Genomic DNA, 26,456 nt, shown 5'->3' with positions numbered 1-26,456 from the left:
TATATTTTTTTAAATACTTTTAAAGTGTCATGTTTTTCTCAAAGAAAATGAGTTTAAATCGGAAAACGGACTGCATTATCGATTTTTTTTAACAATTTTACTCAAAGAACAGTTAAAACTAGTTTCCAAGGTACAAATTAAAGGTGGTATTGAAAAAGAATTCAGTAATATTTTCAGAGAGTTCAGTAGACCAATGTTCTTATTTCTTTTAATTCTTGCTGCTAAATTGATTTCAATGGTAACACAAATCGATAATTTTATGATAAAATGAATTTTTATCATAACATTGTGTGACCTACCCTACCTACCTCATTTGATTGCTGCTAAAAGTTAAATTAAAACCCAATTAAATTGAAATTTACATTTTTGGGGAATTTGCCACACAACTTTTTTTTGAATAATTTGATGTCCCATTTTAACATTTATCCAAATAAAATATTTTTCCATCTTCATTAAACCCACCTCGTGACATTGTTTACCAACAACCGGTGTTCGGCTCGTACAGGTGGTTCATCGCAGCAGGCGCCACCACGTGCCACCACGTGCCACCACTCTCCCCTCACTTCTTAGCCATGCACGTGTTACTCTTCTGCGCAAGTCCATGGCATTTTTTTGCCCAGCTGTTTCAATCTTCACTCCAAATCATTTTATACCAGCAGTTTTATCTCTCTTTCGTAGAATTTTTAGGGCCTATGAACTCTGCCTTGTGCTGTTGATTTTCCTAGAACGAAAATTGATACCAGAAAGTGGCACATCCTTGAGCCTTGAAGGTTCCGGTTCCGGTTCATGCTTTAACAGTTATCTCTTCCTAAGAATTTTCATATCACCAGCATGGCATTGCACATTGCATTTGGCGCGCAATTTCATTGAGAGGAGAGAGCACTCTCACTGCAAGAGAGTGTGAGCATCAAATGAACCAGAGAGAGAAAGATTCTTGCCCAAAATCGGAGGGGTTCTGGATGCTGGAGCGTACTTTCGGTGGTCCAGTTGCATCAGAGATTCGGTTGCGTTCGGTTCGGTCTTGTTTTCTCGCGGTGGACTATCAGTGCAAAAAGAAGTAAAACAGTGATTATTTTTCTTCTTCTTCTTCTCCTCTTAGTATTGTACTGGCTTAAGTGGCTGCACTTGATGCTTATGTCGAGTGGGGAGGGCGAAAGGCCTGTCCGTGAAGTGGTGGACACAAGTGGTTCTACTTTAAAGCTTCAATTTAATGGGTATTTGAGCTCACTCTCTGTTGAAGGAGGCCGAAGCCAATTTGTGCCTTCTGTGTGGTTGTGGGTGTGTTTGTATTTGCGTCTGACGGTGGTAAAAAATAGAAAGGATATTCTCAGAAGCAGGCAGGCAGTCTAGGCCTGGTGATGATTTTCACGTGTGTGTGGGTGGGATGTGTACGTGTGTATAAGGAGAAAGGGTTATGAAATTTCGAGTGTCTCTCTGCATTTGGGATAAATTTATTTGCTGCTGCTGCAAATCCGGAGGGAATTTGCCTACCGTGGAGGGATGTTGCTGAGTATCCTTTAATGAGGTTTAGATTTAATTTTGAAGAAATGGGATTTATTTTTTTTCCAGCTTCCGTAGTTTTTTAGGAATCCCGATTCTCATTAATATTTGACAATCACACATTTTTTGGCACTTCTTTAAAGAATCGTCTTTTTGGGAATTTTGCGATTACCTAAAAAATGCCGAGCTTCAAATAAAAGTATTGCGGAACTCATTAAAAAAATCTTTAAATTTTTTGAAAGAATCTGCTCAAGTTTGAAAAAAGTGAAATATGTTTTGAAAAACCCAGTTATTTTTCAATAATTCACGCTCGTTTTAAAATAAACCATATTCAGGTAAATTTATGAAAATATATATAATAAAAAAGATAAAAAACTGCTCATGTTTCATTTGTTTCATTTCAAATAGGTCACTGAGAAGAGGCTATAAAATCACTCGATGATCACTTGATGTTGATCAAAAATATACACCTGATTTTCTCGGCTTTGGATGAACGAATGTTGGCCGGATGTGGTCTACTTGGTCTAGCTTAGGGTCCTACAGCATGGTATTGAAAATTGCAAAGTTTGATTAGGTCGTTTAAAAGTTATGATAATAAAACTGTTGAGACGACAATAAAAAAGGGTGATTTTCAACATAACCTCAAAACTTTCCTGGTTGATGTCGAAAATCAGTACTTTGACTTTCGACCTCTATCGGCTTTAAGGTGAAGCCGTTGATCATTTTCGAAGAAAATTGATCATCACTATAAAATATTCTGTATTAAATTCAATTCAACGAATTTCTGCACCAAAAGGAATCAGCATGTGCCGGTTGTTGAGTTCTTGAAGCCACTGAAAGAATTTTTGATCTAAATCAAATGAGTTTTAAAATTTATATAATTTTGTGGTACAATCATTGACGTCCTAGTCGGCAATCATTGTTTAATGACGATTTCCATAACTTTACAAGGAATGGGATAATCGTTACCAAAAAGTATCAGCATGTGTAGGGCACTATTCTAAACAACTTGTAGAAGGAATTTTGTCAAAATGTTGAAAGCGACGCAAAATTTATATCTTTGAATGAAAAATCATGGCAATGATGGAAGTCTTCACGTTAACAAAGCTTTTTTATTGGAAGGCATTTTTGCATGCATTCAGGCGCAATAAATCACTAAGGTGATTTATAGGTGGGTTTTTACAGATAATGTTAAAAGTTACAGAATGTTTGTTATAGCAACTATCATTCTTCATGTTAAAATACATACAAAATATCAAAGAAATGTGAAACATGTCTGCTCAATTTTGAAAAAAAGCAGAGTCACACATTTTTAACCTGCTCATGTTTACTCACATATTGCGCGAAACCACCATTTTTGAAATTTTTTATTTATGGATGTGTTCTAGATGACAAAAATGCAATTGTTAGCGTCAAAAATACTGCTAAATGAATTAGGGCGTCCAATTTTCCCAAGTTTTGAATTTCCCGGGAAACGGGAATCACATTTTTGGAATCCCGGGAATTCCCGGGATCACGGGAAATTTTTGAAACAGTCTTAAAATCTATGTTTTCATTATATTTGTTATGTTTCCAAGCCTAAAATCATAGAATTAGCTCAAAACAATAAATTGGTGATAATCTAGACTTCAATATAATCAAGGACGACAGTTTTTAGCTGGCTTAAAATAAATTAAAACTGTTTTTTGTTCTTTGTTGTGCATTGGATTTTCAATGAACTACAATTTTTAATCCAATATTGAATTCAAGTAAATAAGTCTCTTATAACTATATTTTATTATATATTTTTATATGACATGACTGAAAAAGCTTGAAAATTTCTTTGCAAATGTTTGAAAAACAAGAAGCGACATCAAATAAAATGATACCAGTCAATGTATAATTTTAGATAAGTTTTGAATTACATGTTTTATATGAAATATATTTTAAAAATTATCTTTCAATTACCGTCTGGTGAAAATCGGGTCTGCAGTCTGAAAAGCTACAGGAGATTTGAGAATAATAAATTTGGTAATGGGTGTACTCATTATTTTTTGCAATTTCGTCGTAAAACTACTAACTTTTCCTTTCAATCTTGAGCGACGAAACGGCCTACTTTTCTCTACTAAAATTAACAGAATGTAAAAATTAGTACCTTTCACTTAAAAAATTCTACTTTTCAGCGCTGAAATGGGTGCTGAAAAATTCAACTTTTCAGCACTAGTATTGAAATGTAACAGCTTTCATTTGTTTTATTTTTTTTTGAACGGTGAATTTACTTAACACATAGGCGTTTGGCATAAAATGGATAAATGTACGACTCGTACTGAAGTCAATCAAAACATTATGCAAAAAATGGTTTAAATAGCTGTCTTATTTCGTTACATTTCTCCTGGTTTGCCCAAGATGCTGGTGTTTGATGAAAAATGATTTAATATGAAATTTTTTATCAAAAAACTTTTTTTTACAATTTTTCCTAATTAGCCAAATTAATGCTGATATATGACGAATACTAATTTTAATGCTTTAAATTTCTTATCGATTACTATGTATTCAACTGTTCATCTATTTCTACAACCAAATCTGAATTTCCAGACCCAACTTCGATTTTTTTTTCAATTTCGGAAATTCCCGGGACAAACAATAAAACAATCCCGGGATTCGGGATTTCCCGATTTTGGAAAAATCCCGGGATTTTTGTCCCAAGAATTCCTGGGTGGACGCAATATAAATGAGAATTTTTTTAAAATCATAATTTTTTTAAAACGTTAGAAAAGTGAATTTTCATAATGCATACATTTATATCAATATCATTAACGTGAGAAAATGTGATTATTTTTTATTTGGCTCTGAATATTTTTTTATAAAAGCATTAAAAATTAAACATATTTGCAAAATTTTCAAACCAAATCCAACATTTCGAAAGGCCTAAAAACCTTATTTCGACCAAATAATTTAGAAAATATTTTAAATATTAAAATCAATCAATTTATTTAAAATAAATATTTATAAAATTTTAGTTTGAGATTAAAAAAAAAATTAACCATAGATTAAGGATCTTGAATATAATTTGTAAACTTTTTAATGTAAGTCAAATTAGGCTATGTTGAGCTTTTGGATACTTGCGAATTTGATACCAAGGATCGAAAATGGACGTAATTGCTGAATAGGTTTTTTAAATGCCTTAATATGTGTCAAACGAGGAATTTTTGATTTACAGTATTCCACACGGAACAAAATCCGGTTTTCGGAATCGCAAACTTTGCTTCCGATTTACTCTAAAAATCGCAAATCTTGGTTTGCACCCGTCAGCAGGAAGCATTGCTTCCAATTTCGCAAACGATGATTTAAGCATTTTTTGAACTTAAGTATAATATTTGAAGAACTTTATAAAGCTGTTAATAAAGAAGATAAAATTAGCCGTGTCTGTGTTGTGATTGCTAATTGTAAAATGCAGTGCTGTTAAACGTTAATTAACGTTAACGCGTCCGTTAATCGTTAAAATTAACGAGAACGCGAACGGAGCCTACGTTGATCTTAACGAGAACGCGAACGGAACACGTTAATTAACGCCGTTAATTAACGTCGTTAATTAACGCGTTAATCCTTCTGAGGCCCCGACTTTGAAGGCCTGTATCTCCCAAACGGTAACATCTAGCGGGTTACTTCCAGTTGCATTTTACGGGCATTAACTGTGACTATGAGTTCCCGGTGAGGTTATTTGTCCAAAGTTACCACCGGTTCCGGCAACCCGGAACATCCGTCAAGCATATTTTTTTAAAGCTTTTGTCATTCAATCGACATTTGAGCCAATGTTATGAAACGTTGTTTGCAGTACATAGGTACACTGACTACCTTGGGCAGTTCAGGGCATCTGTGGCCACTCCGGAACCGATTCCATGGTACCATGCAAATGGTTCCGATGATTGTGATGTTCAAAAGTCGACATGTTGCTTATCAAATTTAGTCAAATGAAAATCATTAATAATCTATTATAATGCCGGTGCCCTTTGACCCGATCGGACCAATCCGGAACCGGTTACCGGTGACCGGAGGAAGTGTAGTGAGTATAGGAAAAGTCCTTTCATGCGACATATCAAACTTCATGAAATTGAAAATTATAACCAATGAAGGCCAAACTGACGTCAACAGGGTTGATCCTTCCGGAATCGGCCATTGGAGGCCACAGTGCTTCCCCCATCGCAGGTACATCGCACGCCTGCTACCAGCAAACCTTATGGAGCCAAAAAATAAAATGACATTTATTTGGACTGCTCGCTCTGTGTTACTTTGTGGCTATACACTTGTATTGGTTGGCTGGTTTTAAAATCATTGACAGAACATTCGGAAGTGGTTCCGTAACGCAATCTAGGAGGCCTTGAACTAAAAATCAGGCAAATTTGACAATTGACGTAATAAACAGCAACTACTGGCTCTTTGATTGGGTTTCCATGGTAACCGGCGAGATGAGAGTGTCAAACCTAAACAATTCAGCTGGCTACTTGGCCTACTTGGATGCAGTGCAATGGGACTCCAACTGCGTACCATCTTGTAGCCTACAAACTGCAAGCGCACTGGAGTTTAAAGGCTGGTCAACCGGAACCAATACAAAAGTGTAAGTGTATATTTCCTGAATAAAATAAAAAATCTACATATTGAATCATAAGGCATCGACATGCATCTAAGTGGACATAATTTTCAATTTCATGAAGTTTGATATGTCGCATGAAAGGACTTTTCCTATACTCACTACACTTCCTCCGGTCACCGGTAACCGGTTCCGGATTGGTCCGATCGGGTCAAAGGGCACCGGCATTATAATAGATTATTAATGATTTTCATTTGACTAAATTTGATAAGCAACATGTCGACTTTTGAATATCACAATCATCGGAACCATTTGCGTGGTACCATGGAATCGGTTCCGGAGTGGCCACAGATGACCTGAACTGACCCAAGGTAGTCAGTGTACCTATGTACTACAAACAACGTTTCATAACATTGGCTCAAATGTCGATTGAATGACAAAAGCTTTAAAAAAACATGCTTGACGGATGTTCCGGGTTGCCGGAACCGGTGGTAACTTTGGACAAATAACCTCACCGGGAACTCATAGTCACAGTTAATGTCCGTAAAATGCAACTGGAAGTAACCCGCTAGATGTTACCGTTTGGGAGATACAGGCCTTCAAAGTCGGGGCCTCAGAAGGATTAACGCGTTAATTAACGACGTTAATTAACGGCGTTAATTAACGTGTTCCGTTCGCGTTCTCGTTAAGATCAACGTAGGCTCCGTTCGCGTTCACGTTTAGGTTAACTTTTAACGATTCCGTTAAGTTAAACGTCGTTAATTTAAACGTTTAACAGCACTGGTAAAATGTAATTATTTGCTCATTTGTGTTGGAATCAGAATATTTTGTAAAATTCTAAAATGAATCTATGAAATAACGCTATCATTTGTAAATTATTAAATTAAGTCGTCTTTTGCTGAAATAAATTTACCCCACCGAACGGTCCCCATTCCAATGCTACCTGGTGGCGCTAAGCCGCCAACATCCAGATAAACCGTTTCATTCTGTTAGTCCGCTTTAGTTTCTCAGTTTCTCGATTCAGTTGACACATTCAAAACGGAGAAAAACATTAAAGGCTATAAATAAATCAAATCTGCTGTTGCTTTTTCGAGTGTGCAAAAGAGAGACAGAGACAGACAGACACAGCAACGGAAGCAGGGAGAAAGTGCTGCTGCAGCTTTAATGGAAAATCGTAGGGAAATGGCATGGCACACTGTGCTGGAGCACATTTCTCTCAAATGGAAATCACGCCCGGAGGCTGTTTTCGGTGCACATTTTGCTCCGTGATGAGGACATCGCTGATGGAGGACAAATTCTAATTCAAGTGCAGCACCCCCCCCCACCTTCTGTCGTTGGTCCGTTGTCCCGGAATCGTCACCCGTTGACGGGCCTCGTCAAGCGAACCGGTTTAACGAGCTGCATTGGAGTGTATGCACTTTTCGAGGGGGTACTAAATGCAATAAATTAAAATTCAATTACAATTCAAAGAGAATCGTGGGAGGGAGGGGAGAGGGAGGGGAAGTTTGGAGCACTCTTCATAAAGTGGGGGTAAAACTGGACCAACCGGGTTGGGACTAAGGGAAAAGGGTTGAACACAAAATCGATTGCTGATGTAGAACATCATCTTGCGAGCCTTCCAAGTTGATAGAATGGATAAAGTCTCGGGAAAGAGGATACAGAGACAGAGAGACCTTCAAAGTGGGTTTTCCCTTTCCTTGGCGGATACGGAAGTTGACAGGGCGCACACACACGCTCGCGTGGACTGCTGTTTATCGGTGGAGGCTTAACCCTGCGTTGTCACAGCCAGCAGAGTGGGTGGATATCGTTTACCCGAGAGTTGAATTGAGTTGAGTAAACTCAATTACCAGCTGACCGATAGTGTAATTGCGCGAGCGTTTTGTGCTGGATCGGAGGAGAAATAGGTCATGATTGATTCCAGGAAGAGACCTGGAAGAAAAAGATTGTTGCAATATTAAATAAAAAGTTGAACGGTTTCTTCCTGGTTACCGAGGCGATGCACTTTGTTCACGTTTACGAGAATTTATTTTGCTGCATGATCATTTTTTTTTAATAAAAAAATTAGAGTTACCTGCTAAATTTCATAAAGGCCTTATAATGTATCAAATGTCAACCCTCTTTTCAAAATTGTGTCTAAAAACATTTTATTTTTCGAAAAAACTATTTAAAATGCATTTCCTGTGTTGGTACTCATTTTAAGTATGATTGAAAAAGTTTAAAACTATTTTGAATTTATGTGAAATTTTGGTGTACAGTACCGAAAAAAGTTTTTTTCGAAAAATAAAAAAATGAATAATCTTTCTTATTTTTAAAACAATTTTTCAAGTAATAATTAGGCTGGTACAAATTTTATTCAAAGTTTTTGTCTCACCCTAAAACTCCCTAAAGTTTGCCCAAAAAATCAGGGGGCAAAAAAATATCAAAAAATTTCAAAATTTCAATGGAAATTGAAGTGCAATCAGCTGAAATCAAATTTAAATGCATTCCCCTGTGTTACGAATCATTTTAAGCATGCTTGGGTTGATTAAAAAATCTTTTGAATTTTTGAAAATTGTCGATTTTTATTATCGCTAAATGTTTTTTTTTCGCTAAAATTTTTGATTTCGTCAAATCTCATATTTTTTTTAAATTAATGATTGCAAAACAACTGAACTAGTGTAAAATGCATTTTAAAACACTTTTTCCAAGCAAATGTTGAAACTATGGCTTTTTATTTCGACCTCGGCCAGAGCCAAGGGATAAAAACTTTGAAAAATATTCGGCTTTTTGAAAATTATGAAAATTATGAAAATTATGAAATTATGAAAATTATGAAAATTATGAAAATTAGGAAAATTTTGAAATTATGAAAATTATAAAAATTATGAAAATTATGAAAATTATGAAAATCATGAAAATTATGAAAATTATGAAAATTATGAAAATTATGAAAATTATGAAAATTATGAAAATTATGAAAATTATGAAAATTATGAAAATTATGAAAATTATGAAAATTATGAAAATTATGAAAATTATGAAAATTATGAAAATTATGAAAATTATGAAAATTATGAAAATTATGAAAATTATGAAAATTATGAAAATTATGAAAATTATGAAAATTATGAAAATTATGAAAATTATGAAAATTATGAAAATTATGAAAATTATGAAAATTATGAAAATTATGAAAATTATGACATTTTTACAATTTATATAATTTTAAAGAGGTTCTCTGCCCCTGATCGCATAAATGTCCCATATGCATTTTCATCGATTTTGAGTTATTGATGCCGTTTGGTTCAAAATCGTGTGCTCTTTCAAAAGAGCCTATAACATCCAGTACTTTGTTCTAAAAATCAGGAGGAAATCCAGTTTTTTCGCGAAAATTTAACACGTAGCCTTATGTATGGGACAAACTTAAAATGCGTTTTTCTCTGCTTGCTGTTTTTGCATATGGGACATTTATGCGAACATGGGTAGTTCTTGTGTGTAAATTTTAGTTGGAGGAGAGCAAACACCATGGTAAAAGTTATTCAAAATAATTTAAAAAAGGGTTTTTAATGGTAAAATTGCTAATAAATAATTTAAATTCTAATCAATTTTCAAATTCAAATTCAAATTCGGGTTTATTGGTGAATAATCTAGATACAACAAGTTCTTTTGAGGAACATAACAGAGTTTTGGAGTTCCTTTCAGCTGTGTGTTACATCATAATCCATTTTGAAACAGTTATTGCTTGTAACTAAAGGTGTTACCAAGAGTAAGAAAAATAAGGAAAAAAACTTACTAAAAGCTAATCTATTTTAAATTGAGAAAAAATAACACTGTTTGTTGTTTTAACAGTTTTAAAATAATTTAAAATTTAAAACTTATTTATGATAAAAATTATGTTTTTGAAAATTATTTATACCATGAGATTGGGTAATAAAAAAATGCTGAAATTTGTATGACTCTATCTCACCCCCCAGACTCAATGTCACCCCTGATGACGGTAACTAAAATTATTCAAATGATCACAACATCGCCGTTTCTATTATTTTTTCTAAGTTTATGTCGATGTTTATGTGACCATTTTATTTTCCAGAAAACTTGTTAACGAAAACAAAAGTCTAATTAACTGAAAACTATTCTTAATGCATTTTCCCCGTTGGTTATAAACAAAACATGGGCCGGTTTTGAGAAATTTAGATTTTTTGTGAAATTTCAATACAAAATGTTTATTTTTCGACAAAAAAAAATAATTTTGTCAATACTGAATTATTTTGAAATCTAATGATTGCAAAACAATTTCAATTTTATTTTTTTCAGAGTTGAGGAACATAAACTTAAAAATATTTGCAATTTGCAAAATGTAGCAAAATTACAGTTGGAAGAGATTATTGAAATCAAATTGTTCAATGAAGACTATCCAACCAACTGATTTTTTTTCTTGATACTTAAAATTCTAAGGATAGTTCGAATTTTCTAAGATGTAAATTTATCCTTTATTTAAAGTTCCTATTTTTTGAAATAATTAAATTGCTCATAAAATGATTTAAATTTCAACTACGGTAGCTTAGGCTTTATTTTCACCATGAAAATAATGTTTATAGGAGGTTCGTATACTCACTTTCATGTATGCCAATCGACTCAAAATCCTTAAATGAATGAATGCCTTTTTGTACTTGAGAACCATGAAACTTTGATTATTTATCGATAAAAAATGTTTAAGTATGAATATTCTTCAGAATTTAAACTAAAATGGGATATGGGAGCGTTCTTGAATTTTTATTATTAATTCATGATTTTTAAAAAGTCATAATTGTGAAAATTTGTAAAAATATTTTGTCCAAATTGATAGGAATAAAACCATACTTATATATTCTTTATTGAGTATAAAGTGAAGTGCTCTTTCGTTATGTTGAACTTTATTGTACTTCAAATTGATTATTTTGCAGGTGTGTTTTTTCAAACTCGAAAACCACTCACCTGATTGAATATTTTCTTGGTAACAAGTTCTTCCATGGAAGGACCATATCATGCAAACTGGTAGACAAGCACTTCTTGTTTGATCAAAGTTTTTTCATATCGCAAAATAAACGAAAAAAGGGAGGGATCAATTAAAAAGGGTTCAAACGAAAGAAAACTTTTCCCTCGGAGAAAAACCCGGACCTTCTCGGAATCTCCAGAACCAGCATCGTTCACTCACACGTTTGGTCATCGCAGAGTTAACAAACGCTCGTTGAAGCAGCAAACGAACGTGATGTGAAGTGGGTTCACCACCATCGTCATCACCACCATCGTTCTTCATCGTTCAGTGATGTGAGTCATAATTTTCAAAAGAGCATGTGGAAAACGCCACCTAACCCCACTCACCGCCCTCAAAACTGGGGTAAAATTATCTGCTCGTTATGCCTTCATGCCTGATTCCTGATTGTCGGCCTCACATTGTGGCTCAGCTCAACTCAGCACACAACATGCTCGTACTTACCTCCTTTTTCTCTGTTCAGTGTTCCATGCATCACGAGAAACAAAAGTTTTCTGCTGAATTCGCTACTTACCTTCTCCTGGGAGCTGTTGATGGAAATTGAGGGGGTGGGGGGAGGTGTAAACAAGTACTCCGAACCCTTTTCCCACTCAAGTTCCGAGCATACACAGACACACCATCAAATACAGACATTTTAGCAGCACATGCACAACAGGAGCTTTTCCTTCTGTTTAAGAAATGATGATTTAAAAATAAAATTCCACTCGGAAATTCTCAGTGAAATGAGTTCCGCTAACGTTGATACATTTAGAAAAGAAAAAATGGATGAAATATTCAGAATTTAGATTTGTTATGATCAATGTCGTATCCTACATTATCTGAAATACTCTGAAAAATCATAGTTGAAAATTTTAGAAGGAGCAACAATTTGTTAGAAAATGGCTTTGCAATTTTAAAAGTTATTATCATTTGAAATTTTTAACTTCACATGATCATGAAAAGGGTTCTATAAATACATAAATTCTGACAAAAAATTCTAACAAATGATTTCGTGCAGAACTTCTTCACATTTATTCATAGCCCACACTAGTTCACCTAGTTGTTGTCGAAAGCACGTGCGGCAGAGCAAAATTGGATGGGGACCTGCACGAGGGTGGTTGCGCTCGTAGAGGAATTGGGACGCGAAAGAAACGGTTTCACCCCGTATCACGATCTTTCACTGCTATCTATTATTTTTTTACCTGTGGCCCCCGACTCCTCCTCAGGTCCTCAGCCACAACAAAGAGATTAAATTGCACTGTGAGATTGGGGTTAAATTAGACAAGAAAAATTCTAGAGCTTTTTTTTGAATAGGTCCCATAAGCATATGAAAGAAATAGTTTATAGAACCTTATAAAAAAAACTCTAGAATAGTTTCTTTTAAATTTAAACGCCAAAATGTATTCAAATTGAAGAACAATTGAGCCTAAAGTTATGCATCATGGTGCATATATTGTATGGTTGCAAAATTACAAATCACCCTATTGTACTTTCATCCACCCAAATCGAGCCAAACGGACGGTAGGCTCAGTTTCCAGGAAAATTATTCTCAAGCGCCAGTGAAAACACACCGCTTTTCGCTGATGGGGTAGCAAAATCTCGTCCCCGCGTTAATCCTTGCCGCCCAAGTTCTCTTTGTCCTAACCTCACCTCGTCATCCTCATCATTTCCCTGTGGTGGATTCCAGTACCTTTTTTTGCTGACTGTTTTCTCACTCTTTCCCTCACCTGCCCGGTTTTCCACCAGTCAAACAGTCAAACACACAGCATCCATCATCGTCAAAAAGTCCACCGACGACTTGGCGCTGGAAACTGTTTTCAGTTAATAACGGACTCGGGCTCGGGCTCAGCCTCAGCTCAGGTCGGTTGTTTTTCCCGGTTCGGTACCTCATTTATTTGTAAGCCTCGTTTTGCACCGTTTGGGGATTTTTGCCTTGGATTTTGGTACGGTTTGGTGGAATTGGGCAGAGGCGTCGGTTGATTATTCGAATTGGCAATACCAAAATTAGATCATTATATTTTTTAACGTTGAAACAAGTCAAAAATTTAAATTAAAGAATACGTTTTTTTATGGTCCTTTTAATAAATCGACTTTTTTAAAGTTTTTCAAAAATTATTATTTTTTCGAAAAATTCGCAGCATTTCCACATAAATTTTGGACTTTGGAGTTTTGTTATCTAGAACATATCCAAAAATAAAAACTTTCAGTTCATTTGCGCATTTTTTGTAGAGTGTAACGATTTTTTTCTGAAAAGTTCTAAGCAACTATGCCCAAGACACCCAATCGATCAAAAATCAGTTAATCTGTATCTTATTAGTGAATATTGCAATAGCCTTTTTATATGGATGGTTGTCGAAATTGTAAGGAGATATGCATGACCAAACCAATGATACAAAATGACAAACAACAAATTAAAAAAATTCTCCTCCGCTTTTACGAAATTTTTGACCTGATTTAAAAAAATATCATAATGCAGCAATTCTATATGCAAATTTTGAAATATGAAATGACATTTCTTGGCTCAAATTTTATTTTATTTCTATTTCGCCATTACGGTGGTACCAAGAAATGTAATTTTCGGAAAAATGTGAAAAATATATTTTTTTTCAAAGAAAGTTGTGATTCGTCATTTCAACCGATTACTTTTATAAATATATTTTTAATTTTTTAATTTGAGCTAAATCTATCTAAAAAGTATCTATATCAATAAATCAAAATATTAATATCTATCTACAAAATCGGCAGATTTCGTGCATTTCAATTTTTCGATTTTTTTTAAGATATTTTTTTTTGTTTTTTCCCCATGACCGATGAAGCCATTTTGTGACATTCTGTTATCTGAAAAAAAAAAATCATTCTGAAAATCTGTATATTTTAAAGAAATTTTGTGATCGGTTTGGTGTCTTCGGCAAAATTGTAGGAATTGATGAGGACTATTCAGGAAAAAAATGGTACACGATTTTTTATTTATTTTTTTTAAATTTTAAGTAACTTTTTTTAACAAAATGAATTTTCCAAAAGTCCATTTTTTTTTATTTGTTTAGGAGACAAAAAAACCGGCCAATCATGGCACATTATTTTAAAAATCGAAAAACTAGACTTTTTTCAGTTTAAATTAAACAAGCCGTTATCAAAAAAGAGCAATTTCCCAAAATATTTTTTTTTAAATTTAGATCATGTTTTACATTTTTCAATCAAATTTAGTTAGACTATCCCTTTAAATTTTATAGAGCTTGGTTTGTATGCAAAATAAAACAAACCTTTGCGACATACAATTGTTTTTTTTTTAAATATTGAGCATGATTTATATTTTTTTTATGAAATTGAGTTGATAACAAGATGGATTATTTTGAAATAGTATCAAGGCCGTCACCAATATTTTTTGAAGTTTATATCCCTCGACTCTGGTCGGGGTCGATGAGGGGCAAAAATAAAAAATAAAATAAAAAATTACAAGCCATGGTCTCAACATTTGAATGAAAAAAGTGTTGTAAAATGCATTTTACACCTGCCCAGTTGTTTTGCAATCATTAGTGTACAAAATTTGCAAAGATTGAAGAGTTTTTTTTTCGCCGAAAAAAAAACTTTTTGCGGTGCTGTACATTAGATTTTCACAAATGAAAATATTTTTAATCGATCCCAGACATGTTAAATATGATTTTGAATGCAGGAAAATGCATTTCTAATTGTTTTCAGTTGGTTAGATTTCTATTTCCTTTTGAATTTTGAAGTTTTTTGAAAAAATATTTTTTTTGCCCCCTGATTTTTTCGGACCGATTTTGAAGGGGGGGCGACATAAACTTTGAAAAATATTTGCAACGGCCTAGTTTTATGGTAAATAAATAAAAAACTACTTAATCAGTAAAAACCGCAAGCAATGTGAATACCTTTGTTCCTTCAAGAAATTTTTTATCGGGATTTTTATAATTTTCTTCAAAAATATATTTATGTATTTTTTTCGCTGCGTTGAATCCTTTATTCACTTACTTGTTAAATCTCAGTTTTGATAGTTTTCGTCATTGTTTTTCTCTATTCGACTACAATTTGTCTCTCTACTGACATAGATACTGGAAAATCACAAAGATTCAGACATTTTCTGACATTTCTTTCAATGGATTACCACCTAAATTTGAGGAAAAATCCAATCAGTCCCAATTTATTCTACGAAACTTTTTTTTGCTTTTTATTTGGTAAATTTCTTATCAAAATAAATTTCAGGCCCTTTTTTAAAATTTTTTGTTGAGTATGTTTTTTGTTAGTTGTAACATCAGATTACAGTCCAGATTCGATTTTCCGAAGTTTTGATTATCCGAAATTGTTTGTATAGAGCTTCGGATAATCGAATCATTTTTTTTTTATCTTTTAACATTTTTTTTCAAAATTTCCTCACCGCCATTTTAGTTGAGGTGAAATTTTTGTTTTGCAATTTGATTACCCGAAGTGAAATTTTATCAAGGCCTTCGGATAATCGACACTGGACTGTAATTGAAAAGATTATGTGTTATACCTCTATTAATTTTGAAAAAAAAAAAAACATGTTGTACGCCACTGACCTTCCCCGATGCCAACTCCATTAGAGGCTAGATTTAATATTTACTCTATGACATATTTCCAATCCATTGTGATGGTCACGTACTGAACGGAGCAAGCCCGAGTTGAAGAGAGTTGTTTTGCGGTGAGCGGAGGCGGAGAAAGTATGAAGTGTAGGAAAACATCACATCCAAATGGATTGTTAAAACATTCCACCCTTTCTTGACCCCCCCCCCATATTTCAGTGGGGTAGTCCCTTAACTTGCGGAAGCCTGGAATCGCAGAAAAAGGGTTTTGCCTGGAAGACAATAAGACACGCCAGATGGAAGGTCAAGCCGACCAACCGCAACATCAGGTTGAAGATGAGGGTCTTTTCCTCAGCCCACTCGTAGAAAATGAGGAAGGAAAGTTTCCCTCTGAAAGGGCATCTTAATTTCTTTGATATCGTGTATTTGTCTCTCTCTCTACGCCTTGTTTTCCTGAGAGGATTGTGGTTTTTTGGGGAGGAGGGAGGGGGGATGCCACGTGGTGAAGTTCCGTGGGGAGGGGGTTGCGCTCGTTATCGCCTCGTTGCATCTCTCGACAATGACAAGCACGTGCTTTTGACTTGATAAGCGCTCGTTCTCTTGTGAGAGTTGGAGAGTGAAGAATGAGAGTGAGAGAAAAACTGAGATATTCTCTCTGTTGTCCTTTAAAAACTCGTGGTTCTTTTGGAAAAGGGCTCACAGTACCGTTGAAATTTGGAAAACCTTGCTAAACATTCAGAAGTATAACTTAATAACTTAAGGCGTTATTCAATTTCATCATTCAAGCTGAACTGTTTCATTGCATAGATTCGGGCGTTTAAAGTAATTACAGCTGAAATCAACGCCATCTATTCGTGATTTTGAATGAGTTAAGCAATAATTGTGTTTTAAATTGCATTTTCATATCAACATAAATAATTATCTTTCTCTTTCAGCTAGAGAGAAGTTTCTGAGACAAGAACATTCGTACTTAAATCAAAACCAGACACCAACCAGCCGTCAGTCTTCATCGAGTGGTGGCCTGACTCGGATGTGGGTTCCAGTGCTCTAGTAACAAGCAGTAAAAAACGAACACAAAGAGACACACGTGTGAGATGTTGTACATCCTTCGTCAGCGTTGCGAGTGAGTGAAAATCGGAACCAGAAGGGGTATTTGTGCTTGCCTGTTGGTGTTTTTCTAAGTGAAATACAATGGTCCTGCGGTTCACCGTGATCCTCTTATGTGGATTTGTGGCCGGCATGTCGTCGTCTCCGTCCTCGAATTCTGGCGAAAATTTCGACAAGTTTACCCGCGGGCCCGAGTTTGCGGCCCGTAGTCGGATCCTGCGGAACGTCGTCGATAAGTCGAGGATGGTGAATGGTTCGGCGGCGACGACGACGACGCGGGTGTTGAACAGAAATTCCATCAATACGGTGTTTGAAGAGAGGACAAGACCCAACAGTGGCAGTGGCGGTGGTGGGACAGGAAGTAGACAAAGGAGACAACGGGAAGTTTCGATTCTGGGACTGTTTGAGTTGAGTACGAGACATGGGATGAGGGCCGAGGGGCAGAGTGAGCTGGCAGCGGCTCAACTTGCCGTGCAACATATTAACAGGAGAGGACTGCTGCTGGGATACACGTTGAAGCTGCTTACGAATGATACCAAGGTGGGTGGATGATATTGAATTGATTGTTCTTCTGTTTGTTATCTGTTCAGTGCAGGAAATGTTGATTTAAGGAAGTCATACTTACTTCGTGCCACACTGAAAAGTAGTTAAAAAAGAAAATTAAAGTGCAAAAACCAGCTTTATAATTTTTTTGTGAAGAAAAATATACAATATTCTGGAAATAACTAACTTGTTCATTCACTGACAAAAAACAACTTGAAAGGAATAGGAAGATTTGAACAAAATATAAATTTGTTTTGCTTTGAACATATCATAATAAAGTGTTTAATGCGACAAATTTCCTGAATTGTTTTCATCAAAATACTTTACTAAACTCTACTTTATTAAATAAAAATTTATTTAAAAAATTTGAATCACAGGATCACTGTTTGATTAAAATAACAAAATATCTATTGTTGCAACTCCATTGCGAAACTACTTACCTATCCTGGCAAAAAATGTTATCGTAAAATGCAAAATGTTTGAAGCTCAAGATAAAAATAAATATTTTTTTATTTTTAGATATCCGATATAAATGCGTTTTTTTTTAAATTATGTGCTTTTTGATTTATACTTATAATTATTAGTGTCCTGTACTGGCTGTAGTTGGGAAAAATGGGGCAAGAGAAACAATTTGAGGGAGAAAATTTTCGAAAAATGTTCCGTTTTTTTGCAATTTAAAATTACTTCATTAAGGAAAAGCACTCCAGCAAAAAATATTTTCGGAGAGCTGACAAAATATCTTACATATTCTTTTGCGACCTTCTTGATCGAACTGCTGATTGCAGATACAGCCTCCTGATATTTTTAAAATGTTTTTCTTAGTTTTTAATTATTCCAAATTTTCCAACTCAAGATATCTCGGAAATTATTGGTTCGATTTTCAATGTAAATTTTTCTTTTGTAGTTTTCTGCTTTATTCTGTAAAAATAATTCCTAATTAAAATTAGCTCTTCCAATTGGTTGTTTTTAGAGGGTGACGAGCGGGAATTCCGGGGAAAGAAATCCCGGGAAATTGACCATTTTTGGACCTCTCGATTCCCGGGAAATTCGGTCGAGACTCCCGGGAAATTTAAACTTATAAATATCGAAGTAAAATTATATAAACTAATCAGAAAAACATTTGAAAAATTCAAAATTGTTTAGAACATTGAATGTCCAATATTCGATGTTCAAGTTCGAATAAACCAATGTTTCTCTAATTTTCTTATTCAGAAAGTGTAAATTTTAACTTGTAAAAAATTCCAATAACTGTAATTTAGAGAAACCAAAAAATGGTGGACCCCAAAATTTACCTTTAAAATTATTTAGCAGTTACACCCCAGATATGAAATCAAATGTTTTATTTTCAAATATTATTTTTTCTAATTATTTGTAAAAGGGAAAAGCTTTCTCAACTTAAGTTCAATTTCCATATCTTCTCTTGAGCATAGCAATCTAATCTAGTTTTTTGTGAACATTTGGGTTTTCCTGATAACTGTAAATATTTCTTCAATGAATATTTAATGTTGAACTTAAAAATTACAAAAAAAAAACAATTTAATTTGTTGTTTTGAGTCGTTGTTTATCATATTGCAAAATTCCCGATAATGGGAAATTATATATAAGCTATATTAGTTATTTTTTTTATTAAAAATCTAATAACAAGTTTGTTAACCTTTTTAAAAATCACTCAGTGCGAATTAAGATTCGAAAATATTTTAAACTACAATTTTGAGTCTTAAAAAACTCAAGAAACGGTTTTGTTTTTGCAGATTCAGAAAAAAAAATCAAAAGTTTTATATAGTTCCTCATAACAATGAGGCTGCTTAAATTAAGGTTTCATAGAATTAGTATGAATTACCAGTAACTGAATTCATTTAAAAGAAACAAATTTATTACTTTTCACTTTAAATTTTTGACACTGTTGGCGTAGTAAAAAAACTCCCGGGTCCCGGGAATTCCCGGGAAATTGCCAAGTTCAACTCTCAATTCCCGGGAAATCGAAAATCTCGAGAATCGTCACCCTCTATGTTTTGATTATACAAGTTTTAAACAATTTTTGAAGTAAAGAGCAAATAAACCACAAAAGTGTCGTTTTTTAATATTGAAAATCTTACCAATAGTTCCCGAGAAATCACGAATTGAAAAATTAGTTACTCTGGAAAAAACTCATTTTCACAGTCTCTGCAACCAGCAGTCCGATCAACAATGCCAAAAATATGAAAATTTTAAGAAATTTCCTCAGCTCTTCGAAAATATTTTTTGCTGGGATGCTTTACTTTAGTAAAGAATTTCTTGATTAAAAAAACACATTTTTTTAAATGAATATTGTATATACAGTAGGGTGCCCAGAATATGGGACCTTTTTTCAAATCCTCGTTCCATAAGTTGAATACAGTCATCCCTCAGATTCGGAACAGTTTACAGATCGGCCAATGTTTAAAAAATCATAGAAAATCGATAATTGAACATAATGATTTGCATTTACTTGCATGTAAAAGCTTTTCTTGCGATCTTTCGTTTGATGTATAGATCGACTGTAAATTTTAAGTTTTTAATGAAAAATATTGACCTTTGAAATCCACAAATTCGGAACACTTTTTCTTACGAATGTAAACAAACTTTGGTTCTTTCCAGGAGTACACATTTTTTACAAAATAATGACTTCACACACGTGATAACATCTTTTGTGAAAATATCAGTTAAATTCAGGTGTTCCAGAATTGGAAGGCACAATAACATCCCACAATTATGGAGCAGGAAATTATGAGGCAGTGTTTTAGGGCTCTGGATAAAATAGTCTTGAAATGCAGTTTTTTGTTTAAAAAGAACTACTTGTAGTAGTGAAAAAGCAAGATAATTTCCAAATCAGGGCTGTGGAGTCGGAGTCGGAGCCGGAGTCGGAGCCGGAGTCGGTGGAGTCGGGTCTTTTTGGAGACCTGGAGTCGGAGTCGGAGTCAGAGTTATCTTAAATTCAACAAAAAATATGTTTTTTTTATTGTTCAGTATTTATATAAAACAGCTTAATTTACAAAATTTCTTATATTTTTGATTGTTTTTTAAGTCGCCTGCACTGCGTTGCTATTTCCCATTTTTATTTTTATCAGATGCCATTATAATTTTGAAGCTATTTGTTGTGATTGAAAAGCTTTTATTGTGAAATTTTACTCAATGATAACCTGTTAATCCCATCTTACCCAAGTATGTTATGTATGTATGTATCATAACTAAAAAAATAATAAACAATATTGGTCTTGTAGTCAGAAATATTTAATTGATTCTTGAGTGTTTCGTTTTGCCTATATTTATGTACCCTTTCAATTCAAGTTTGACCAAATTTAATTCAGTTCTTTCTGAAAAAAGTACACACTCACATCCCCTTTTACCCCAAAACCGAATGTCTTGGAGTTTTTTTGCGCATTTTGTTAATAACTAAGTACACAAAAATAAGAGTGTTGCATTTAAAATAACTGACACTGAAATAATCATTGAATATGATAAATATATCTTAATGTTTACTATTTCTTTACTAAAACCTGCGAATGTTGATCCTTAGGCAATCTATTTTGATATCGTTGCAAATTATCGTTGAAGAAATCTCAACATTTCAGTACCAAAAAGGCAAGTATAGAAAAAATGATAGGATTTCAATTTATTTTTCAAATACTATTCAAAAAATCAAAATCAACATATTATTCAACCGGTAAGAATTTTCTCATACTGTATATCCAACGCCAATATGACGGAACGATCATTCATAAAGCTTCGTTTGAGGAGAAGATTAAAGAAGTATCGTGCGCCTCCTTTTAAATATATAGAAAATTTTAAAATTTAAACAAATCAAAAATTCCTAGGTAAAATATCTGGAGTTTTTTTTTTAAAGGTCCTATAAACAAAATTTTCAGTTTTTGCTTTTTGGGTGTTTTTGAAACCGCCTTGAGCCAGGGGTATTGAAAAACACCCAAAAAGCAAAAACTGAAAATTTTGTTTATTGGACCTTTTCAAAAAAAACTCCAGATATTTTTTCGGTCACGGATATTTGAAAAGGACCCCTTAAGCGTCTTTTCCATGAAGACATTTTTTTAAATACATTGATTTGCAATAATAATCTCTGGCATGATGTACGTCTTAAAAAAATCAATGGAGCTTTAAAAAAATGTTTCTTTAAAATTGTTATTTAAAAAACACGGTGACTTTGATAGTCACTGTGCTTCTTATAAATGTCAGCCTAAATTTGAGCAAGTGAATTTATATGTTAAATCGATCATTTAGGCTTTTTTTCTTTTAACGATTCATTCAAAAAATAACAATTTAATATTTAAATTTATTAGTTTTGCTTAAATTAGAGGTAAATTTGAGGTTAAGTAAAAAAATCCAAATTACTTACAAAACTGTTCTTCTTAAAATGCCTTCAAAACTGGAGGTATTTTTTGATTTCTGTATCAATAACGTATAAAACTTGTAACCTAGGAACGTTTTGTGATTCGAACTAATTTTTCTTTAGAAAAATATGACACTTAGAGAGTATTTAAATAATCCAATTTATCAATGTATTAAAATAATAGTCAACTAACTTTTGAAATACTTAAAAATATGTGGAGTCGGAGTCGGAGCCAACCATTCATTGAAAGCTGGAGTCGGAGTTGGCTAGAGTTGGTAGGCCGGAGTTGGAGTTGGAGTCGGAGTCGGAGTCAGTTGGAACTGAAAGCCGGAGTCGGAGTCGGCGAATCTCAGAAAGCCGGAGTCGGAGTCGGAGTCGTTTGAAATATGACCCGACTCCGCAGCCCTGGTCCAAATAAAGGTCCTAATAATAGTAGGGACGACAGAAAAGATACATTTGGCATTCTATTGACAAATTAGCACAAAAGTGTTCCGAATTTGTGGGTGTTCCGAATATGTGGGATGACTATACTGTTTCTTGAGTTATTCCCAAATTTTTCTCAAAAGTGATATTCTCATTGCAAATTTATTGCTCTACAACTTTGTAGAACATACTAAAGCTGTAAAAGTCGATCCTAAGGAGTTATAAGCAATTTTAAAAAGTCATTTTGGCACGAATATTTTTTTTGCCAACTTTAGGGTCTGGATTAATGGTAAATCTCAAAATGTGGCTCTAAAATGGTACAAATGCTTATAATAATCTAAAATACCGTTTTCTGCTTGTGTGTGTTTCTATATTTTTTTTATATAATTTTTTGAACGTTGGCCTATCTGTAAACAATTCCGAATTTGTGAAACAGTGCACTTAATCAAAAATAAAAAATAATTATTTTCAAATGAATGGAATTTTGAAAACAAAATTTTTGTTTGAATGAAAAAAACAAATAAATTAAAAAAACACAAATTACAATTTAGAGCAATTTTTTTCTGGTATAAATATCATATTATAGTTTTATTAACTTTCAACATTTTTAACGTGTAGATTTAAATCATTTCAAATATCAATTAGATATTTACCTTTCTCATTCCCAGTGCGATCCCGGCGTTGGCATCGACCGTTTCTTCCACGCCCTGTACACCCACCAGGACAAGCGGATAATCATGGTCCTCGGGTCGGCCTGCTCCGAAGTGACCGAAAGTGTGGCCAAAGTCGTCCCGTACTGGAACATCGTTCAGGTCTCGTTCGGATCGACGTCCCCCGCGCTCAGCGATCGGCGTGAGTTCCCCCTATTCTACCGCACCGTCGCCCCGGACTCGTCCCACAATCCGGCGCGAATCGCCTTCATCAAACACTTTGGCTGGGACACGGTGGCCACGTTTGCCGAGAACGAGGAAGGTCACTCGTTGGCCGTAAACGACCTGGTGACGGAGCTCGAGCGGGCCAACATTACCTGCGCCGCGACCATTTCCTTCGCCGAGACCGACTTCAAGGAACAGCTCAAACTGCTGCGGGTATAAATGTGTACAACACACCCCGAAAATCACACACCCTCTAAATTTCCCCCTCACATGTACCCCCCTCCACAGTAGAGTTGACCCCCCCCTTCCACCCGCTGTCCGAAGAAACGCAACCAAATACTAGACCCTTTTCTCAGTAGTGTACGTTGTGAGTAGTGTGATGTTCCTCCCGTTGGTTTCCTCCCAGTAGGACACACGATGGCACCCCGTTTATTTCCTAGGTAAGACACTTGAGACGATGTCTTTGATGCTTGTTTTAAAGTTACAAGTTCTTAACGTTTGAAAGTGTCTTGAAATTGAATAAACTTAGTAGGTTTTTTTTCGAATCTTCCAGGACAAGGACATCCGAGTAATCGTTGGGAGCTTTTCGCACGAAATTGCGCCAAAAGTGTTTTGTGAGGTAATTTTACTAAAATCGTAGTAGGCGAACAGTCTCCGCTAACACGCTTTCTCTGGTTCAAGGCCTACTTTCTGGGGATGTTTGGTGCGGACTACGCGTGGATTCTGCAGGACACGCACATTTCGTCTTGGTGGTTGGCGCCGACCAGCGCCTGCCCGTCGGCCATTTTGCTGAAGGCCCTCGACAACGTGCTGCTCGTGTCCAGCTACAACAGCATCGTTGGCATGGGAACTGCCCTCAGTGGACTGGTTAGTTGGTTATTTCGAATATCGAAATCCAATAATAATGACTTTCATTTGTAGACCGACGAAATGTTCCACCGCAAGCTGACGGAGATGAACGTGACCGCTCCGGTGTCCCGATTCGCCCCGCAGACGTACGACGCCGTTTGGGCTATGGCGCTAGCTTTGCGGGGTGCGGAGCGAACCTGGACCCAGGTGGCCCACCAAAATCGGACCCGACTGGCCCACTACGACTACACACGTTTCGACATGGCCAAGGAGTTGCTGCGGCAGTTTGACAGCCTCAGGTTCAACGGGATCTCCGGACCGGTTTCGTTCGACGGAGCCGATCGCGTCGGCACGACCTCGTTTCACCAGATCCAGAGTGGCGTGCTGCGGCAGATTGCGTTCTACTATCCGAAGAATGCCTCGCTGGACTTTGGCTGTCCCAAGTGTGGCGCGATCCGGTGGGAGTCCGGTCAGGTGCCGATCGCGAAGCGGATTCTACGGCTGCGGGTGGACACGATCTCGCCGATGGCGTTCTACACCGTGGTGATCTTGTCGATCGTTGGCATTGGGATTTCAGTGCTGTTTTTGGCGATGAATCTGCACTTTCGGAAGTTGAAGTAGGTGTTTGGGGATTGGTTCAAGTTGGGATGACTAACCGTGTTTTTTTTTTCTAGGGCCATGAAGCTGTCCAGCCCGAAGCTGAGCACGATCACCGTTTGCGGGTGCATTCTGGTGTACATGGCTACGATCCTGCTAGGGTTGGACGACTCAACGCTACCGTCGTGGCCGTCGGTGACCTTCTCAACGATCTGCATGGCCCGGATCTACTTCCTATCGGCTGGGTTCTCACTTGCGTTTGGTTCAATGTTCGCCAAGACCTTCCGGGTGTACCGACTGTTTACGCACAGTGCAGGGGGATTGTGCAAGGACAAGATCCTCCGGGATACCCAACTGATATCGGTCATTGGAGCGTTGCTTCTGTTGGACGCCTGTGTCGTGTCGTTCTGGATGGCTGCCGATCCCATGGAGAGACATCTGCATAACCTTACGCTGGAGATCAGTGCGTCCGACCGTGGTGTGGTCTACCTGCCTCAGGTTGAGCTGTGTCGATCGCGGCACTACGAGAGTTGGCTTGGAACGTTGTACGCCTACAAGGGACTGCTGCTGATCGTGGGGGTGTACATGGCATGGCAAACGCGAAACGTTAAGATCCCTGCGCTGAACGATTCTCAATACATTGGCGTATCGGTCTACAGTGTGGTGATCACCAGTGCTAGTGTCGTCGTGTTGGCGAATTTACTGTACGAGAAGGTCACGCTGGCGTTCGCGATCACCGCCGGCTTCATCCTGATATCAACGACAGCTACGCTGTGCTTGCTTTTCCTTCCAAAGCTGAAAGACATCTTTGACAAGGGGGAAGTGTACGACCCGGTGATCCACAGCATGGGACTGAAGATGGAGTGCAATACGCGTCGGTTCGTGGTGGACGATCGTCGTGAGCTGCAGTTCCGCGTAGAGGTTCAGAACCGTGTCTACCGAAAAGAAATCGAAATGCTGGACGCCGAGATCGTACGGCTGGAGAGACTGCTCACCGATCGTCCGTCCCAGTCGTCGTCGCGATCATCTGATCCCAACGTCAAACCTCTGGTAGACTCGCTGGAAACCTTCAACGGAACTCCCCTCATGAACCCAAGCGCTCCGACGGGTCTACCAATGCTGCTACTGTCCGTCCTGCCACCGATTATTCCACGCGCAAGTTGGCCCACCGTTGACCCGATGCTGTCTCCCATGAAGCGTAACGTCACCTTCAGCTCCCAACCGAGGATCGCATTCGGTCGCGATCGCAACTGTCTCTCCGAGCTGCGACTCTCGAACGCGGAAGAAAGTGGTGGTGTACTGAGCCGCATCAAGAATCTGTTTGGATCGCGAGTGCACAAAACCTCCTCGATCTCGGCCCTCGGAGGTCCCAACATGGCCGTGCGCCCCTCAACGTTGACGATCTTCGCCGAGGTGGACGCCGAAGATGACGTGTCCGGCGCCGGGGAGGTCTTCACGATCAAGCAACCCTCCAACGAGAACCTACGGCTGACGGGCTCGGAGCCCAGGGTCAACTTTGTCCTGCCCACGATCGAGCATCGGCGTCCGTCGATCGTGCACCAGCACTCGCAACCGACTCTGCGTGAAAGGATCCGAGGGTCGCCGCGGTTTCCACACCGGGTGTGTCCCACGGCTAGCAGCATGACGGAACTGATGATGACCGGTGGTGGCGATCAGCAAACGCTGCCTCGGATGAGCTTCCTGACGGTGAAGAGTTGTGAGGTTTTGCAGGGCTCGAATCAACCGGCCACGATCAAGTGGCAATCGATGGACTCGTTCGCGAACGGGGTGGGAAAGTGTTGAGCGATCAAGGTAGAAATTCAGGCCAATTTAGGGTAAAACAACCATACTATAGGAGGTTTCATGGTAGACCAAATGCAAAAACAAAGCAGAAATACATCAAACATGACCAGAGGTGAGGGTACTATTGGGGTTAACATTAGATGATAGATCACTATACTGCGTGCTGTGTTCGGTAGAGCAATAAAGTCAAAGCAATAGGTAATTGTGAGAAAAATGTGATGAGTTTTATTTTGGATCGAAGTACTCTACATCGTTACAATCACGATCAGAATAACTGGCTCGCTTA

General features: G+C 36.7%; 1 protein-coding gene across 1 annotated transcript; it reads left to right on the top strand.

Annotated features, from left to right (window-relative positions):
- The first annotated feature begins 1,023 nt into the window (after nt 1–1,023).
- Nucleotides 1,024–26,378, top strand: LOC120419059 (gamma-aminobutyric acid type B receptor subunit 2). Its single transcript, XM_039581632.2, has 7 exons — nt 1,024–1,214; nt 16,549–17,260; nt 22,715–23,134; nt 23,475–23,540; nt 23,603–23,788; nt 23,843–24,387; nt 24,445–26,378. The coding sequence occupies exons 2-7, from the start codon at nt 16,805–16,807 to the stop codon at nt 26,168–26,170; spliced, it is 3,399 nt and encodes a 1,132-aa protein (XP_039437566.1). The 5' UTR covers nt 1,024–1,214; nt 16,549–16,804; the 3' UTR covers nt 26,171–26,378.
- The last annotated feature ends 78 nt before the right edge of the window (nt 26,379–26,456 follow it).

This window comes from Culex pipiens, chromosome 2, assembly GCF_016801865.2.
Source record: "Culex pipiens pallens isolate TS chromosome 2, TS_CPP_V2, whole genome shotgun sequence".
NCBI lineage: Eukaryota > Metazoa > Arthropoda > Insecta > Diptera > Culicidae > Culex > Culex pipiens.
The sequence above is the reverse complement of the archived record's forward strand: the minus strand, read 5'-3'. Positions and strand labels throughout refer to the sequence as shown.

What these genes read in the sequence shown, in the direction of transcription:
- LOC120419059 (XM_039581632.2), top strand. Translation starts at nt 16,805, where the DNA reads ATGGTCCTGCGGTTCACCGTGATCCTCTTATGTGGATTTGTGGCCGGC. An exon ending in TGCTTACGAATGATACCAAG is followed by an intron (nt 17,261 to 22,714) that starts GTGGGTGGATGA and finishes TCTCATTCCCAG; the next exon opens with TGCGATCCCGGCGTTGGCAT. An exon ending in AACAGCTCAAACTGCTGCGG is followed by an intron (nt 23,135 to 23,474) that starts GTATAAATGTGT and finishes CGAATCTTCCAG; the next exon opens with GACAAGGACATCCGAGTAAT.